At 37.5% G+C, this 18,938-nt stretch overlaps 1 protein-coding gene across 4 annotated transcripts in view; it reads right to left on the minus strand.

Annotated features, from left to right (window-relative positions):
- ADCY7 (adenylate cyclase 7) overlaps positions 1-18,938 on the minus strand; it is a 68,187-nt gene that overhangs the window by 32,113 nt on the left and 17,136 nt on the right. For all 4 annotated transcript variants that reach the window (XM_075161184.1, XM_075161182.1, XM_075161181.1 and 1 more), the window contains 2 exons: positions 2,369-2,903; positions 882-1,082 (listed from right to left, as the gene is read on the minus strand). In XM_075161184.1, the coding sequence (XP_075017285.1) occupies positions 882-1,082; positions 2,369-2,539 (372 nt within the window). In that variant the 5' untranslated portion in view covers positions 2,540-2,903. The remainder of the gene's footprint in view (positions 1-881; positions 1,083-2,368; positions 2,904-18,938) is intronic.

The following is an 18,938-nucleotide window of genomic DNA, read 5'->3' on the forward strand; positions in this document are numbered from 1 at the left end:
GAAAGCAGCAAAACCAAATCTTGCTTCGTTACATATTTGTACTTACAGTTAAGAACAGTAAATTTTGTTTTTTTCTAAGGTAATAGCTTATTCCTTAAGTTAAAAAACACTGAACAGCAAATGTAAATACACAGTGCTGGATCCAGGCCATAATACAAATCAGATTTTGGTTGTTTAACTGATAATTTGTATCTTTCTTTATTTGAAATAAAGAGGGGAAGGGGAAGAGTCAGTAAAACAAGATTAAAAGTCATTTTTATTTCACTAAAAACTCTTCTGTTTACATTACGAGAGCTTAGGAGGAGTTTCCTACAGATTATGATATTTTTGGCGTCATGAAATCGCCCGTCTTCTGATCAGAGATACTAAGCAATGAACTTTAGCCACACCCAGCTATGCCAGGATGTGTCATTAATTCTTATTGTTCACTTCACCTCTCCCATTGATTTGAAAACATGCTCCCTAGGGCACACCCAGCTCTAGAGTCCTTTATACATTTCTTAAACACCACTTTGACCCATATAAATTAACAAAGCAAGTAGTACTAATGAAAAATTCTCTCAAAGATGAGTTCATAGTAATTAAGATTTAGTAAAAAACTTAAATAAAAATACATTTCAATTACAACTTAAAGATGCAATCCCCGCACAGATTTATGCGATTATCCAATTTTCTCAGCTGAACTGTATTTTCACTATAATAAAGAACACAAACGAAAACTGACTATAATAAACCAATAAAACCAACTTAGGAAAGTAAACCTAAATCTCAAGAAAAATTTATTATGCAGTTATAGCATTCAGAAAAAAATAAAGCACACACGTTCATATATACTCACTACCAGTTCTATGTAAGTACCTGAATGAACAAGATATACATACCTGTTCCCACAGTTGATAATCATTTTCTTTTTCAAAGAGAGATACATATCCTACGATTAAGAAGCAAATCCAAATCGTAACTCCAAATAATGTTAGCCACCTCCGAAATAGGGATTCAATAGATAAAAGTAAGTACATAACTGCAAATATGACAAGAGCAGCACATACTGCAATAATGAAGGCAAGATGATAATGTGCTTCCTGCAAAAGCAAAACAAAGTGTTATACTTGGTCTAAATGTCCCCTCTAGAAAAAATGAAAAATGCATCTATACTGTCCTGGAAACAGCTTAGATCGCTTTAAAACATGCTAACCTGAGTTCCTAAGTAGTCTAACTGTAGCAGCATTAACACTTTCTGATATTCACACATACAGAGATAATATAATAAATGCTACTATAGATTACCCAGTCTAACCCAGTTCCACCATTATTTCCCAAATTAGTGGTTTTGGTTTTGTCTTTTAAGCTAAATTCTGACTATACTATATTGTACAATGCAGATGCAACCAAGGAAATGCATCTAAGAAGTTCAAGCTTTGCTAAAAAGGAGTGTAACAGCTCTTTTCCTAAGTTCTACAGGAGATGACTTGTAACATACAAATAGTGATGCTACTTCTTTCCTTTTTCAAGAAATAAAAGTTAAAAGGGATATAAGTGCAGTTGGCAAGATTAGATTTGTTGCTAAAGACAGACTTAAAGACACTTTATCATGAAGCACAGTATTTGGCAAGCAGTGTTAGAAGGCAATGAAGGATTCTAACAGCTTCCTTATTACCTTTTTACAACATTATCTTTAAATCAACTCCCCTTTTTACCAGCTATCAACTAGACTGGCTTGAAGAACACTTAATTTCTTTACAGAAAATCGTATTACGCTACACAACAAAAAATTCTTTAAGCTGCATTTTTCCTATGCCTGCAGGATCCCTGCTCTTTGCTAACTAACTATTGATTCAACAGATCACCCTTTGTACTGGGAGATTCCTGTTGTGTTTTTATTACCAAAAAAAAAAAAAAAAAAAAAAAAAGGAATTAATATCTACAAATCCTTTAAAAAAAATCACCTCAGGAATTCATAACCAATGAATCACTATATTATTTTACATTTCTTAGATGGCTCTAAAAAGAAAATATGACAGATGCATGACATTTTAACTTATGTTCTTTTTCCTTCCTTGGCCCCTTTATTACTTATTTACTATTGTAGCTACCATTTAGCATAGATTATGATTTGTTCATAACATAGGAAGGAAAGAACAATCCTTACAGTAACTGTGCATGTCCCTGACAACACTGTCTCCTCTCTTCCCCGTCCCTTCAAAAACATACACAGCATTACATACGCAATTACTTGATTTCTTTCAACACTGCAACTTTGATACCATGTGGCTCAAAAAATTATTTAGTCAGAAATGTTTTGTGTGCTGTTATAGCGATTCCTCATCATCTTTGAAAACATTGAACACAGAGAAAAAAGTATACTCACATCAGTGACAAAAAAGATTATAATTAGAGTAGTCCAGAAGATGATTGCGATGAAGAGCAGCAATAGCAGGAGTGGATGCTGCTGGCTTGTATAGCGGTACTTCTCATAGAGCGGGTCTGATATCCTGCAGTCATCATTTTCGTTGAAGAAGTATTTACCTTTAGCTGGCATTTTCTCCCAGGTTGGCTGCTATTTCTCTCAGTTCCCAGTGCACACAGTAAGACACAGCTGAAGCTACTGCTTCAAAGAGAAGTTTTGTCTTTTCGCTGCTGCCTCTGCGGTCTTTAGGCACGCTGAGTAACCCACGTTCTCTGATTTTACTTCTCATGAGCATTAACTTTAGATTTCCAATGCAATCAAAAGCAAAAGAATTAGCCTTCCCAAAACCACGGGCAATTCATCATCAGCTCTACACATGAATCTTTAAATCAACTTGTATTTGTGCAGATAGCAGTTTTTGGCATGGGGGTTTTTAATTTTTCGCAGGTCTCTAACTCCTTCCCATAAGCTTGAATCTCACTTGCTGGGATGAACTCTGCAGAGAGACAGTATTATTAATGTATTCAGTTAAGTGTACACAGTGTTCCCCAAGGGGGAGAAGGGGGGAGAGGGGGGAGTACATTCCTTAAACTTCCTATCTGCGTGCTCTAACCAGCAAGCAAAAGCTGTTTCTTGCTGGCGGAGTGGAAGAAGCCCAACAGCCCCGTGCGTGGGCAACGCTGCCCAGCAGCCAGAGGCAGGGCTCGGGCAGCGCTCGCCAACGGCTGCTCTGCGCACACCACTGCACCTTTCTCTAGCAACTGAAACACTGTCATATGAAAAATGTACTGAATTTATTTTGTTTCCTTTTGAGCAAATGACACAGTTTCCATGAGCATGTTGTATAACTGAATACTAACAACTCTTTTGAAGTAAAGTGTGTCCCTCCGTGTATGTATATGTATAAAATCTTTAATCACAATACACAGTTTGTATTCTTTTTCAAAACATCATCTTAATTTTTAAGAAATCTTTTTTTTTATTCCTTTCACACTTTAATTAAAAGGCATAGAAAATGAGAAAAGAATACAGCTGTCCAAGCCAAAATTCATTAAACTTTAAAAAAAAAAGATACTTAACATTTAGTTCTATATATTTCATTCAACTCCAATTAATAGTGTTTCCAAGGCAATACGTGTGTTCTGTTAACAATGAACAATAAGGAATGAACTGTATTGTTAATTACTAATGACCAATGTTTTTCAAATAGATTCATGAATATAGTTCACTCAATGCCAAGAGACGTAAAACAAAAAAAGCAGGGGGATGGGATGGAGGGAAGCATGAAAAACAGGATTTCAGAAGAAGTCTTATTAAAACTTGATAACAGGACAACAGCTTCTTTGCCACTTGACTGCCGTCACCATGGTGCCCAAGGCCATTGCTCCAGGGAGAAGGAACCTACTAAAAGACTTGTAGAAAAGCCAAATCCTAGCCCGTTACTCTCAGGCAAAATGCTTAACCACACACATGTGTTTAGGTTGCATTCACACTACAACCAGAAGTGGTGTTAAAGTTTCAGAAACCATACTGAGTGATTCAGCCTGTGTAAATAGAGCCAAACACGAGCATACTACCCAATTATTAATGACGAAGCAGGCAAAACCAGATATACCGATACTGAGATTGGACAAAAAAAGGTGAACTTTTGCAGCAAAATGAGTAACTACAACTTCTTGCCCAGAGTACATCACAAACTTGGATTAATCACAAAAAGAGAAAAGATCCTATTGCATCACTTTTATTCAGTAACACCCAGAATAAACTCACATACTTATTAAAAATGGAAATAAATTGAAGACACCTTTCAATACATCTTTCCCATGTATAGGTAATGGTACACCTAATATCTCACTTGTACTGGTTATTACCGAGCTTTTCTTCACAATAAAAGGCCTCCCATTTTTCACCTGAAAAAATTCTTCGGGTACTCATACCATCTGCATAATAATGCTCTTGCAAAGGTGTGTGAATGCATCTTAGAAATCACTGACACTTAAAGTAAAGGAGATGCCAAGAAGAAATTGGAACATTCAAATCATGCCCTAATGCATTTTTCCAAGTCATACAGGTGAATGCAGAATTACTTCACTTGAGTGTAGGCCAGTTTTTTCTGAAGAGGAAACTATCGGAAAGTGTGCACAGGGGCAAGTATGTTAATCCAAATTCGTCTTTCAGTAACAAAGACAACTCGCTCTAGACAGTGGGCAGGTTACGACTGTGATGCACCAGAGAGCCAGACAACTCATTGAACAGCCTGAAGAATTCCTTTACCATGAGGGTGGGGGTGCAGGAACGCACTGCCTGATGTGATCCACTATACCTAAGAGACAACAGGCTCGCTGTCCCAGTTCCCTCTAAAAGTGTATTTTCAGAACAAAAACAATGAAAAAGTTCTTTAATATACTTGCAGAAATATGATTTTGAGGGTAATTTTTATGATAATAGGTATTTTGAGAGGCAGCTTTATTTTTCCAGTTAGGAGAACCAAATTCATTTTCTAAAAATAACTATGAATTGCTAAGCAGTAATACATTCGCAATTATGAAAGACAAGTAATCCTGTCTTGGGCTACTTAATATTGAAATCCAAGAAAAATTACTTCACAGCTTGCTTTCTGTAATTTATTCTTCTGACTACGTCAATGAAAAAACAATACCAGGGACAATCTCAATTCTACAGAATTATACTGTGTGGCTGTGGTTCAGTTATCTAATGTTCAAAAGATGAAAAAGATGTCAAATGTCAGCTTGGAACTACCTCTGAATATTAATTAAGAGTTTTACAGGACATCAAGTTGAAGAGACATGTCTCTTGGCTTAATGGTTTAATCCATTTTAATAAAAAAGAGATCGCTACTTTATCGATTTGTTTATTCCTCTGCTGATCTTTGTAGATATACGTTACAAGTAATTATGAATGACTCCTGGGTCATAGCGTTTTCTTCTCAAAACTCTATTAGGTAAAGAAACTCCCAAACACTACTTTATTAGTTTACCAAGAATCTGTAATACACTGCCTAAATGCTACTTTGAGATGAATAATTCAACTCTGAACTAGTTTCAGTTTGCATCCCACGTCCCACTGCCACCACCACCCCCCTTTTTAAAAAGTACCACAAAACAACTCGTGCTCCTTCAGTACAGGTTACATTTTTTTTTAAATTGCAAATTACTTGCAACACACAAAATTAGCTATTTGAGAATCATGCAATTATGCATTAGTTGAATAAACACATTTTTACATGTGACAAACGTAATGACCTGCCAATCATCATCTTACAATTGAAAACAGAAATACACACACACACACATATATATTAGTACAGGAATTGTACTTCAGCTCCAAAACCACTACAAACAGTTAAACAGCTTTTTGCCTTTTTTTTTTTTTAAAAAAAACATTACTGGCATTACCTCTTTCCATTAACATACAAGACAATCTTTTGTTTAAAAAACTTTAATAGACTTAGCTGAAAGTCACCACTTTCTGTCCCCTTTCCCCTTCTCTGAATTTTTTCCAGCAACCTTCTAAAAATGTGGAAGACGGATTGAGAGAAAGAAAAAGATTCGGTCTCACGGATGGCATCACACACTAGTAAAATAATCAATTTAACACACTCCTGTTTACATATTTAAGGATCATGTGAGCACTGTGCACCACAGCATCACTTTTGCTTTTTTTGGTCATTGTTTCTTGGAGATTTGCCATTCTGACACCACAAGAGAGGTGTAACCCTGAAACGGACACAGGCCACAAACCAAACAACACTCCCAGAAGCACCAGTGGCAAACACACCAAGCCAAATGGGGACTGGATCTGGGCTGCTGCCACAAAACCATGGAGCTGTGATCATAAGTTTATCGAGAAAAAGCCTCATTTCTTCAGAAGCTTTCACTGTGTTCTGAAGAATTAGAAAGGAGAAGGAACAATTTGTCAACCAGATTAGTATATATAAGAAACAACCCCAGCAGTAAGGGTCAGAAACTGCACTGGGAACCTACAGGAATGTTTACCAAACAAATGAATACAATTTAGTCAGATCTGGGTGAGCTCCACAGCTGTCTGCATGCCAATTAACATGAAAAACATTTGGTCAGATAAAGAAATTTGCCCAATGAATATGCAGAACAGCTACAGCCTTCCAAATCTACTCTGTTTGGAGCCACTGGGAACAAGGTTGTGTTCAGATTCAGCAATAGAAATTTATCTAAGTAAGTACTGGGCAAGCACACGCACAGCCACCTTTCACATGCAAGCAAAAAAGACAACATTTCTATCTTCCACAAATCTGGGTATTTCTGACTGCTCTATGCTTTCCTTCCCATAGATAGGAATTTTCAAGCATTGCTAAACTCTCCAGTCTCCTACTGACAAAACCATAGGATTTTGTTACAAAAAAATATGAAAGCAAACATTTCATTAGGCTACTGGGCTTGCACTGAAGTCTTTTGTTCTCCCAGGCTAGTTAAAACTCTCCACAGTGCTGTGCGTGTCAATACACAACATTTTCTTAAGAATGTTAAGAACATAAGGATTCAACAGTTGCAGAATAGACATGACTGTACTATGGAGCCTATGGAGACTAAGTGTTTTAAAGAAAACTAACTGAAACATGGTATCATGGGCTACACTAACAAATCATATTACAAAAGTCAGAGAAGCCTCTTTCTTTTGCAGTTTGCTCAAGATAAGTAGCTACAAAAACAAGTCTCTTCACAAGGAAATTAATCTGGGAACAGGCATCACACAGACCAACCCTTTACTGAGGCAAAGCAGAAAGTTCAGGGCAGATGAGGCAAACCAGCTGGTGGGGTAAGAACACAATCCCTTGTGCCTCCAAAGCAGCAAGGACTTCCCTCATTTCCCATCTCCAGCCTTGTCATAAACATGCAATGTATCACTAGGTAACAGCCTTCCCCCCATGCATTTGCATTGCAGGCATATTTTCATAATACATTTTCATAATATGGCTAGTTACTAAACAGAGCACTCTTCCTCCCATATTTTTTCCAAATAGGCTATTACTACTTTCCAATGCGCATCAGCACTGTATTTTCCATTCTAATAGCCAACTGTCACCCAAATAATTTTGTTAGGACCTCAAATTTCATTCTCTGGTCAGGTGACCATCTGTAAAATAATGTAAACGTTTGCGAGATGGAGGTGATTTTTGCCTCCCAGTGATTCATTCAGCCCTACCTGTGAATACTCCAACCAGCATAGATGAAGCAAGCACTGAACAGCCAGGAAAAATCAAGTCAATTTTTCTATCAACTTGAAATAGAATCACATCAAATTCTTGCATTTCGTAAGCCCCTTGAAGCTTCTGTCTGCAAAGGTTTTATTTCTCTGAAACAATACCGAATGGGCAAATGCCATGAAGCTCCTGGCTTTTCAAGATGCCTCTCAAAATATATTGAGATTAAAAGTTTGGCTTGTGTCCTGGTAACAACTAAAGGGTCTTGCCCCTGTGCCCCAGCTCTTTCGGCCAGCAGTAGTTAGTGATCACTATCCAGCAGTAATTTGTTTCAGTTCCAGCGACCTTTCCTGCTGTCTGGACAACAGCCTCGTCTCCAGAAAGTCCCTAGTCCCCTGCCTGCTTGGAGGCAAACGTAGGAACCGCTTTTCTACACACATCCATCCCAATTATCTCTTGGTCACCCACTTTCCATCTAGAGCTCAAGTAAGCAGCAGAGGCCCATCAGTTTTCCCCCACAACATGCAGGTGCATTTGTTTCAGGCACACTGCATTGGGCCCTTTTTTTTTTCTTTTTCTGTTTTTAAAGCACTGCAGGTCACACATCAGCCCAAGGATGTTATGCATGGGGTAACTTCAGTACCTTCCTCCCCAAAGTCTGCAAGGAGCAACACGAGGGCAGATGGAGGAGGGAGAAACAGGAGAACATTGAAGGCATTGAGAGAGCAGAGCAGAAAGCCATTCATCACAGTGACTTCCCGCTTGAACTGTGGCGCAAAGAGCATTCTCCCCCCTGGCAATGCAAGGTGGAGCAACAGAAAGAATGATGTGCTACCTGATACAAAAATCAGACTGATAACAAGGAAAGAGTTCTTAGGATGGCCCTCCTTTATTCTCTGTATTTGCAGAGTATGAACAGTTTTCAGGTGATAGGTGGGTCGCAGGCTGGGGAGTGGATCTGGTAAACCTGCACCCTCCTGCCCGCTCTCTCACTCACGCAACAGGATGTGCAGACGGACAGTGATCATGTCCTTTCTCCCCTCTCTTGGGAGAATTATTCACAGCAACTACTGACCAAGTTAATGCCTTTCCGAATGTGACCCGAGTACGTCGCAGTTCTGTTCTTCACTTCAAAACTACTGATGTATTCACAAATACATTCACAGTAACTGCCTGGACAATTTTTGAAGTATTTTTTACTTAGCTGTTCATTTGCCAAGGACTCAAGTCTTGCTCACCTAAAGTTGTCTGTTTACTAAAAAGCAGTCTCACCCACAAAATATAAAAACAAATCCTAATAGCAAGAACCAAGTGAAGTGATACATATTGCCTTATTCCGCTCAATAACTGCTGCACAAAAGCAAGCAGAACCAGTTTTTCCATCTTTAACTACTACAGCACCAGAGACAGAGGGTACAGCTTTGATTTCCATTCCATCTTTTGTTTCACACAAATGACAACAGTGTTTCTGAAATTACTTTAGCAATTTCCATGACACGAATGATTGCTGACCATAATTACCCATTAGCAGATATTAAAAGGGAATCAGGAATCTATATGCATCCAGTAGAATAATTGAAGGAGATTAGCAGATGAATTATGAATCTCAGGCAAAAATAATCTCCAGTCTAGTGGACTCCACAACTAATTCAGTCTAGGAAATGAACGTTAGCAATCCAAATGTACTTCACAGCAGTCACCACAGGAAATACCACTCACGTTAAAGACAACACTTCTTCCTTTTACAATTTGCTTTCAAATGCTAGCCTGAAGTAGCCTTAGCTTTTTCTACTCATACAAAAATATTAAATGGAGAACAGATGCGTTTTTAATGATCTATCTCTTAGCAGTAGTAAATATTACTTGTGCAGATAAGTTTCTTTACAAAGGTAAACCTTTTTTAAATATATATATATTTTGAAGGCTTTCATGTGAAATTTCACCTTCCTTAATTATGTTTAATTTCTGAAGAGCTCCTTCTGCAATACAGAAAAACCTTACTTATGTTCACCTTCTATTTTCTTACAAAAAATGAGCATACCCACTTCAATGCATCATTACTCAAAACTCTATTTACATAAAAAAGCCAAATCAATACAAAAAAGTAGTCTGTCTTTTGGAAAAACAATCAGGAGGCAGAAGAAATCCCACCACATGTCAGAACAATCACGGTAAAATGTGACACTACATCACCTAGTCTGTGCCCTTGAACATTAAGAGCCACGGCAATGATAGTGATAAATATACTGCAAAGAAAGCATTGAAACTGAACTTTTTAAATTCACATTCTTATTTCAGTAGATTGCTTCTTCTTGTGACATTTGTTCCACAATAGCCTTTAAAATAGGAATAACAAGTTGTGTAATTTGAAAACAGTTTTTCAGTCACTAGTAGAAATGGAAGATGTGAAATAACAAAGGCTGTGCTTTCACAAACACCTGAGCCCAACAGCCGGCTCCGACCACCCAAAGGAGGAGGTCCCATCCACTCGGACCCCCTGTCCTGTGCCAGCTGCATGGCCTGCCTGCCCGGGCACCCAGCTCCTGCACCTACTGGGCTCTCTTTGGAGCCTATTCACCAAACACAACAACAGAAAGCTCTCTTTGGTAGGTTACTTCTCTGTCAGGATGGTGGAGTGCGACAGCTAGCAGAGGTATAGATGAGCTCCAGAGCTGGCCCAGTGTTTGGAAAGGAAAGGCAAACCACAAGTAGGAAAGCAAGGGCAGCAGTGAGTTGTTAAATTGACTCGTCACTTCTCATGGGTCCACAGCCTAAGAAAAAGAATACCAAGAATATAACTTCTAGAATTGGGGGGTTTGTTGCTCATTTTTAAATACCACTATTATTACAGGATGTGCTTTGAGGAAAGAGATTACAGTCACAGAAAGATATCTCTATGCTACTGATCCAGGTAGGACAGAGAAATGGTGACAGAAGACGGCTCAGGAAACTAAAGATTTGTAATTTAGGACTAGTTCACAAACTAAGTTAGGAAAAAAAAAAAAGAAGAAGAAGAATCCATATAACCAGATTGGTGCTACTGAATTACATGAGAGGGTTTACTACTGTTCTAAGGTAGTTTATTGTGCAAACACATGATGGTTCACCAACAAATCTATTAAACCTTATAATTAACTGCTGGGTCTGGCTCAGCAGGGAAAAAAAAAGTCCTTTTATAATACTGGTTTTCATAAGCAGCAAACTCCAGGGTGTAAAAAGATATATCACACCAGAAGGGAATTGAGCTATGCTCTGCATCTTTCAAAGTCCAAGGTGCGTAATTATTTCATGATTCCCAGACTCCCTGTCACATCTTACAGATAGATTTTCGGACTTTAGCTGGTTTAAAATTGAACTTACCACTACAAAAGTCAATATTCCACTTACACTAAGTTTTCAGTGACCTATCTAAAATTCATGTCTTTGAACACAGCAGCCTCAGAAGTCAGGGTAGCTTTTCATTGTGTAATTTCAGTTTAATTATATCAAAAGCAGAATGCTTGTGCAGTTATTTATCGCAATAAACCCTGCACTATTAAGCTATATAAACTGCAGAAAAAAACCAACCCTGAAACACAGAATATTTAACATGAATACTATGGGGAAAAATGAGAGTTTTCAACTGAAATAGGAATAGGGATGGACTCTGTGTGTATAAGCCTCAATAATTTCTACTAGAATACCCTTGATTTTTACAGAAATTACAATCCCTGATATTTTCAGAAGATTTTTTTTTTTAAGGGAAAAAATGTATTACACTAGGTAATAGTCTATATTGAAATTAGCAACAAGAAAAAAATCACTTCAAGAAAGCTATGTTTAAACTGTCAAGAGTTTTTTTCAGACATTGTCATTTAGGATACAGAATTACAAGCATATAGCAGGCAACAGTTCTCAGACTGACAAACTTCCTAAGCTTAATGTAATTACTTAATTACATCTAGAATGAAATCTCTCTCATTTGTATAGCAATATTTTAAACATTTTAAATATTTTCTATCTCACTAAAGCAATCGAGAAGCACAGACTGCTGATATGACAGAGCCGGAGTACAAGGACATAGCTTGACCCTTCTCACTATGGCTAGATATGCCAACAGATTTTTTTCAAAAAGAAAAAAAAAATATATCACTGTGAACAGGAGTGTAATGGGCATCACACATTACTCTTATTTTTTTCCCTGCCTCACTTAGTTATTTTGGGGGAGTGTTACAGTTCAACATAGAAATGCATCTTACCCACCTCTAGGGTAAATAGTGTATTTGCACAGAACAGGTGCAATCATAATACGGCAAGGGATAAGGGCCACGCTATGGGTGGGAAGAAGATAAAACCTGACCTGAGCAAGATAAGAAATCACTTGCTATTTAAGTTCAGTCCAACTAAAACTAGTAAAACAGGGAAGAAGGCTCAAAGATAAAAACCTCTCTCTCCTATCTACAATACTTCCACGCTACTGAAGTGAGTAGAAGTACATACAGGCAGCTGAAATTCAACTAATGCACTGACGTCAACAACAACTTCAGTTTCTTTGGCTTTTTTTTTCCCAGTCTCTAATTTTTCAGATGAACTAACATTGATACATACACTGAAAATGTGTTACTGAATAGTAGATAACGGACCTTTAAGGCTGCACAAAGCATAAATCAGCACTGTATTCCTACCGTACTCTGTTATCAGTACAGAGTTCTATTACAGAACCAAGTATTTTTTTAAAGCGATTTTGCCAAACGTCATAACCAAAATGCAAGAGTAAACCGTAATGTAAGAACAACATCACTTATGTCTGCTGCCAAAGGCCAAAATGGTTGTTTTATCTGAATTTCTGCTTACTCAGCAGTATCACCTTATCATTCTTCAGATTAGTATTCCTCCCAAAAAAATCAGACCCACTGGCAAGCTCACTTTGGAAATAAACCTCAGCCCAAGGCCAAGAGATGGACAATGGAAAGAACACGACTGTGCATCAGTACCTGGAGCAGTGAACTGCAGGGTGATATTACAGTACAAATATTTTTGTTAAGGTATAAAATGCCCTTTAAGTTTAATAAAGCAAAGCCTTCATACTATTTATTAAACAAGGGGGAAGGGAAGGAGACAGATTAAATCCCATCCCCCGCTTTGCTTAACGACTAGTACTTCAAGAGTAAGTCCTATCAAGTACATGTTTTAAATATCTTATTTCCATACACTATTTATTATAGGGGAATTTTAATGTTCCCCAAACGTCTTCACATGTCAACCATGCAACATTTGTTACACCACCACATCCGTACTTCACAGCCAAAAACCCTAAAACTAAACCTAACACTTGCAATAAGGAAGTTCCCGCCCTTGGAGGTTAAGTATTAAAAACAACACCAAGGAGACATACCTACGCTTCTAATGGAAGCGTTGTTTCTACAGTCATACCCTACCTCAGGACACAACAGCAGTCAAACATACACAGTTCTTTTTAAAAAGTTTTTCAAAATGTAACATTGGGTTTAGGAAAGGTCCTTTGCAGACTCATTCTGAAATAAAACAATGATAATGGGATGCAAACCTCTGAAATCTTGTATTTTCAGTCCCACTTGATAGCAACACACACTTCAAAATTTTTAGGAGTTTTATACCTATTTTTCACTGATCCAGACAACATGCCACATGAGCCAAGCATTCATGAGTGCCTGGGTAAGCTCTCTTGGATCACAGAAAAAGCCAAACTGTGCAGAAGCAGTGAGAGCTTTCCACATACAACCAACACGCCTCACGGGATTTTTTTTTTCCATGCTAAGTTTTGATTGTCTATTAAGATAACAGAATGTCCAAACACAGATCTAATCACTATCATTCTTCTCGATTCATCTTATCTTTCATCTTACCATTTTCAAAGCTTTGCTTGACAGCCAGCCCTACTGTTCCCAACACCAACAGGCTACTGGAAACCTGCACTGTGTAAAGCACTGACTTGCCATGGGAAACATGGGTATCTCACCTGGCAACAGCCAAAATGAAGCAGACACATTTAAATTAGATTTTCCTTAAGCAGCTTTATCCTTTGCATTTGCTGATAGTAAGTCCAGTTAACTAGTATTAAAACAGAACTAGTTAATATCAAAAACCTGAAATAATACGATAGTCACAGTAAAACGTCAGGATATGGCAAAAGTCACTTTTCTAAACCACTATGCAGTTACTGCCTCAGAGCAATATGAAGCCCACAGAAGAACTTTCCAAAATAGCGAAGTAGGCAGCCACTACCCCAGTGAAGGTTATCGCTGATCAGTATCTAAGCAATCCCCAGGGCTGTGTGCAGCCATTGAGAAAGCACTTTTTACCTGGACTGTAATGCTGAGCTGTGCATAACAGATTATTCTGAGGTTTTATGGTCCTAAATCTTACTGAGACTACTGATAAAAAACACATGCTTGTTCTTTGCTTACCACTACAGGCCACAGGATTAATCGGCAAAAGTTGTATTTCTCCACTCCACTATGGTCTGTTCCATCATTTTGAAATTCCTGCAGTAGAGTGAGTGCAGCCCACTCAGGTATGATCCTTGACACTATATCTTTTGACATATCATACACACTAACCTGCAACAAGACAAGGAAACTTTACTCCAAAGACCACTGTAAGCATTAACAATGCTTCTATTTCTTCCCCTTGTAGTTCAAGGAAGAAAAAACTACTCAATCTCCATCTCCACATATTATGAACCTTTTACCCAGAAAATCGATAGAAGAAAAAATACTTAACTATACTGTGGCAAGCTGCAGCTTGAATGTAACTTGATTGAAATACTTAATGACAGATGGAAATGTCTGAGAAAGCAGCTGAAGAGGAGATGAGAGGTATCATTTTTATGCTAACTGATCCCAATGCTTTCCAAGCAAGGCCTGTGTGACAGCAAAGGATACTCTGCTCAAAATAGGAGAAGAATGTTTCAGTAACTTCTACGGCATTCTTGATAATGAAAGCCCTAAGTTTTTCAGTAAGTTTTATTACATACAAGATGAAATATCAGCAATTAAAAAACCACCCCAAGAAGAAAAACTTGAATAAAACAATGTATAATTCAAAACAATGTAACATATTGTTTGGGATTTTGGATCACAGAACAGCGAATATGACAATATGGCAGGAAAACCAGCTTAAAAAAAAAAGTTCCCTCCCTGCACCGTGAAGCTTTGGATAAAGGCTTATCTGCTGCTGGTGTGGAAATGAAGAGATTCTGCCCACTAGGTTTGCTTGTCTTGGAGCATGAGAAGGGCAGAAAGGCACATTCCTAGGATGTTGTGAACATAAAATTGTATCTCTAAGTAGCCAGATGATCAGAAGACATGGTCAGGTTATCATCCTTGAACTCGGCACACCAGCTCTCTAGTAGGGGAATCCACATTGTACATAAGAGTTCTTGGCTTTGTCTTCCTCTCTTCCTACTTTATCATCTTCACATGCATTATGGGAACAACTGTTTAGATGTGACAAGATGCCAAACAAGTTCAATACCTCAGCAAAGTGCTAGGTACCGGTAGGAGGCATGGTTGCTCACTATTCATTGTTGGAATCCAGTACACACTCACCAGGGACAGGAACCAAGAAGGGGAGTAAATGGTTATACAGCAGTGTTGAAACAATGACCCAGAGAAGAAGAGGCCCACAGCAGGAAATTGAAATTAAGATGTCAGTAGGAAACCTGATACAAGTTAAACAGCTCTGCTGGGAAGGGAATATATCAACACCTACTTTGTTGTTCACCCCAAAGCTCCGTCACTAGAGACCCACTTTGGAAACTGAAAGGCAAGTGAAACTGCTAAATAATCTGGCACAAAATCAGAGTGGATGCAAAGTATTTTATTGCAAAAATAATTCAAATAAACCTATAGTAATTTTCTGTTAAATTTTTGCTAGGATATACAAACTACTTTAATCACCACTCAAAATAGGCACTCCATTCTGCCACAGTGGGTTAAACGACCAGTTCATACCTAAGCCCTGGGACACTTGTGATCAAATCCCATTACCTTTTGGCCAGGAGTTAGCTCCAGCTAGCCAAGGCCAACGGGCATCAGTATTTATAACAGTTCGGAGGAAACTGGAGATGATTCTTAAGAAAAAGATCAAGATCATGACAAAGCCTTCTGGCAGCCTTAGAGACAGATGGGAGAGAGGAAGAAACAGTAAGACATCTTGCAGGGTTCATCTGAAAAGGCAGAGACAAATCTGCTGTGTCTGTGCGCGTGTAAAAGCAGAAAAAAATAAGACTCTGTTTAACCTCTGTTATATGTTCAATATGGAATGCCCAAATAAGATGCTTCTTTACTTTCACCTTATTATGTATCCAGTATAAAGGATGAGTCCCTGGTAATCAGCAGAGAGAGCAACACTGGGCAGCAGTTTACTGGTATTCAGTTGGGGAAATGAGGAGGAGGCCCAAATAGTTAGGGTGTCCCAGAAATTTCATAATGCCTTTTAGAAAAATATACTATGACAATTTTTAAAACACTCTTCAGCGATTTTAGAAGAGGCGCTAAAGGACCTAGAATTGTTGTTTTCAATGTTTATGAAAGGCTTTAATTGTAGTAATTTGTACATGCAATGTACCTAATTAGCTTTTAGAGGATTAAATTAAGGATTATGCCAAATACACAAATTTTCACTGATTTTTAAAAAATTATTTTATTTTTTAAAGATGTGCCTGAAAACATAACTTTCGCTAGAACCCCTGATAAACACTTACTTGCAAGATTCACTTTAGTTGCAGAGGGATCAAGCTGCTACTCCCCCAGAACTGTTCTCAGGATCAGGTCCTGAGGACAGTACACTTCCTATCATACACAGACATTATACACAAAGATAACAAGTGAGAGAAATACTTTACATCAAAATGCAAAGAGAAGGGGGAAAAAAAAAAAAAAAAAAAAGATTCTCTCTATATTTGTAACTGAAGCTCCTCAGAGGCACAGAGACCAGTCTGCTGATAAGCGGCAAGTTTCCGGAAGTAAAGTGATACGCAGACTAAGTACTTTGAACCATTTTTTGATCTGCAAGACAGACAAACCTCTCTGCATTCAACACTAACCACAGGCACCTATTTCCCTAGCAACAGCTTGCAGGCCATTTTCATTTTGACTGAAGAACATTTAACCAGTTACATTATGAGCACTGCACCTTGCCGCTATAACAGCAGTTGCTTTTCACACCTACCAAATTGTTATTTGCGTAGTATTGAGCTGGTGGATCAATTCTGCACCTGCAGCACAGGTCTGCTTTATCATGTTTTTTTCAAAAAGTATCTAAACTTTATCAAGCTAAAACTGTTAAAAGATGGAAAAAAAACCCTACAGTATTAAAAAAAGGTCTTCCTTTCGCTACTTAGTAACACTTCTGTCTAATACTATTTTCAAGATTTTTCCTTTGTTTTAAGTTTGGTGTATCAGAGCACAAAGAGGAGGAGGACATGACAATAGCTCTTGATTAATTTTAGGGAGACTTCATTAGCTTCAAGAAACAACAAATTTCACATAACAGAAACTCCAGAATGGAAGGATGGATTATTTTTGTATCATGAAATCCCAGATTTATCCTTACTTCACCAAATGTAACACTTATTTAGAGCAAAGACTTTCAAAATTGTTTGATTCTTCCCAGTTTTATTCAAGACATCTGTTCACTGATCATTCACCAGCATATTAAATAAACTGTGGAAATCCAGATTTCACTGTGGTTATGGAAATTATACAGAAGTTAACAAAACATCAGTTTTGTCTGACTCCTTTTTCTTTTTCAAAAAAGCAGCCCCCTTCACTTTTTTCTTTTGATCCAGTTATGAGATACACTTCGTATTCTGACCAGTAGCTTCATTTTTTAAACATCAGTAGAGATTATTAATGATAACAGCTTTGACTACTATTTTCAAAAGCATTCACACTATCCTTACTCAGACTTTCTGACTGGTTCAGTGGACACCTCCACAAACCTCTGTAAAGAAACATTGCAGTGCACCAAGGGTTTCTGGTTATCTGCTTAGTTTATTTATTAACTTAAAAGCATAAAGTTACCATGAGTCTCAAGAGTTTAGCCTGCTAGTAGGTATAACGGCAACACCAATACTGGCAGAGCTCCAATTTTAATGCTCATCCTGAATATCCACAATTGCAGAAATATCTTAATTCAGTTCAAATTAATCACATTTGCACTGAGAAGTGAAATATTTTACAGGAAATCTTTTGTATCATTTCTGAATGACTTCACTAATAAATATTCTGAACTGAAACTCTAACATTCATTTGAAGTCTTTTTGGGTAAAATACAGTGGCATTGTATGTACCCCGTACAGGTTTGGAAGTATTTTATATCAAATCTGTAAAAAACACATATCATTACAATAATTTTAACTGAACAAAAGTATTTTAAAACAAAAATTGTAATTTGTATTATTAAAATACCACACTATACTTCAACTATATCTTAACAGGCAGATCCTTCAGACACCGTTTTATAACACTGCTAAAGTTATTTCCCCCTTGGCTACGTATAGTCCATATTTAAGAACTCTCAATATTTTTCAAAAATGTTTAAAATATATTTCATATTACCTTTTTTAAAATAAACAATCATTTATAAATCAAACTAAAACTATTACAAATACTAAGATGCTTCTTTCTACTTTACTGCTTGGCTAACACAGATCTAAAAATCACTTCCATGTTATCCTAAATGATAGTATAAGGAAATACAAATTGAACTGATGCTTAGCTTAAAGTTTACTTTATTCAGAAACGTCCAAGACAGTTTATTGTAGAAACAATATAAAAGCTCAGGATTAAAAAAGAAAGTCAGAACAAAGCAAACAATGTTAGATAAAACTGGCACTACTTCCTCTCCCATACCACCTTAAAAATTACATCGAAAGCCACAAGAAGAGTCGAGAGTGTATCAATTTCTCCCATAAAAGGGATTTTAAAATTCCTAAACTTCAACATGAAGGAGCATGCTGACTGTACATGTTATAACGCACTGAACAGCCTTCAGTTCCCTTCTTCATTTTACCTCGTTGCATTTGAACTTGGGTATCACTGTATTACAAACTCACATGAAATTAGATCCTCCTCTGGATACACCTAGAGAACTGGATTTCTACACAAAGACTAGTTTCTGGTCGCTCAGAAGTAATATTTAATTAATGCAGGTACTACTTCCTGAATGCGGGAAGTTTGAAGTAAGAACACGCACATGCAGAGCCAATCTTAAAAGTACTGCTAAGGTGGTCTTTAACAGTTTCTGGTACAATCTTTCTTGCTCTGACACATCTAAAGGTTACATAGCACTGCTGCAGTGGTTTTC

The sequence above is a fragment of the Calonectris borealis genome, chromosome 12 (genome assembly GCF_964195595.1).
Source record: "Calonectris borealis chromosome 12, bCalBor7.hap1.2, whole genome shotgun sequence".
Classification (NCBI taxonomy): domain Eukaryota; kingdom Metazoa; phylum Chordata; class Aves; order Procellariiformes; family Procellariidae; genus Calonectris; species Calonectris borealis.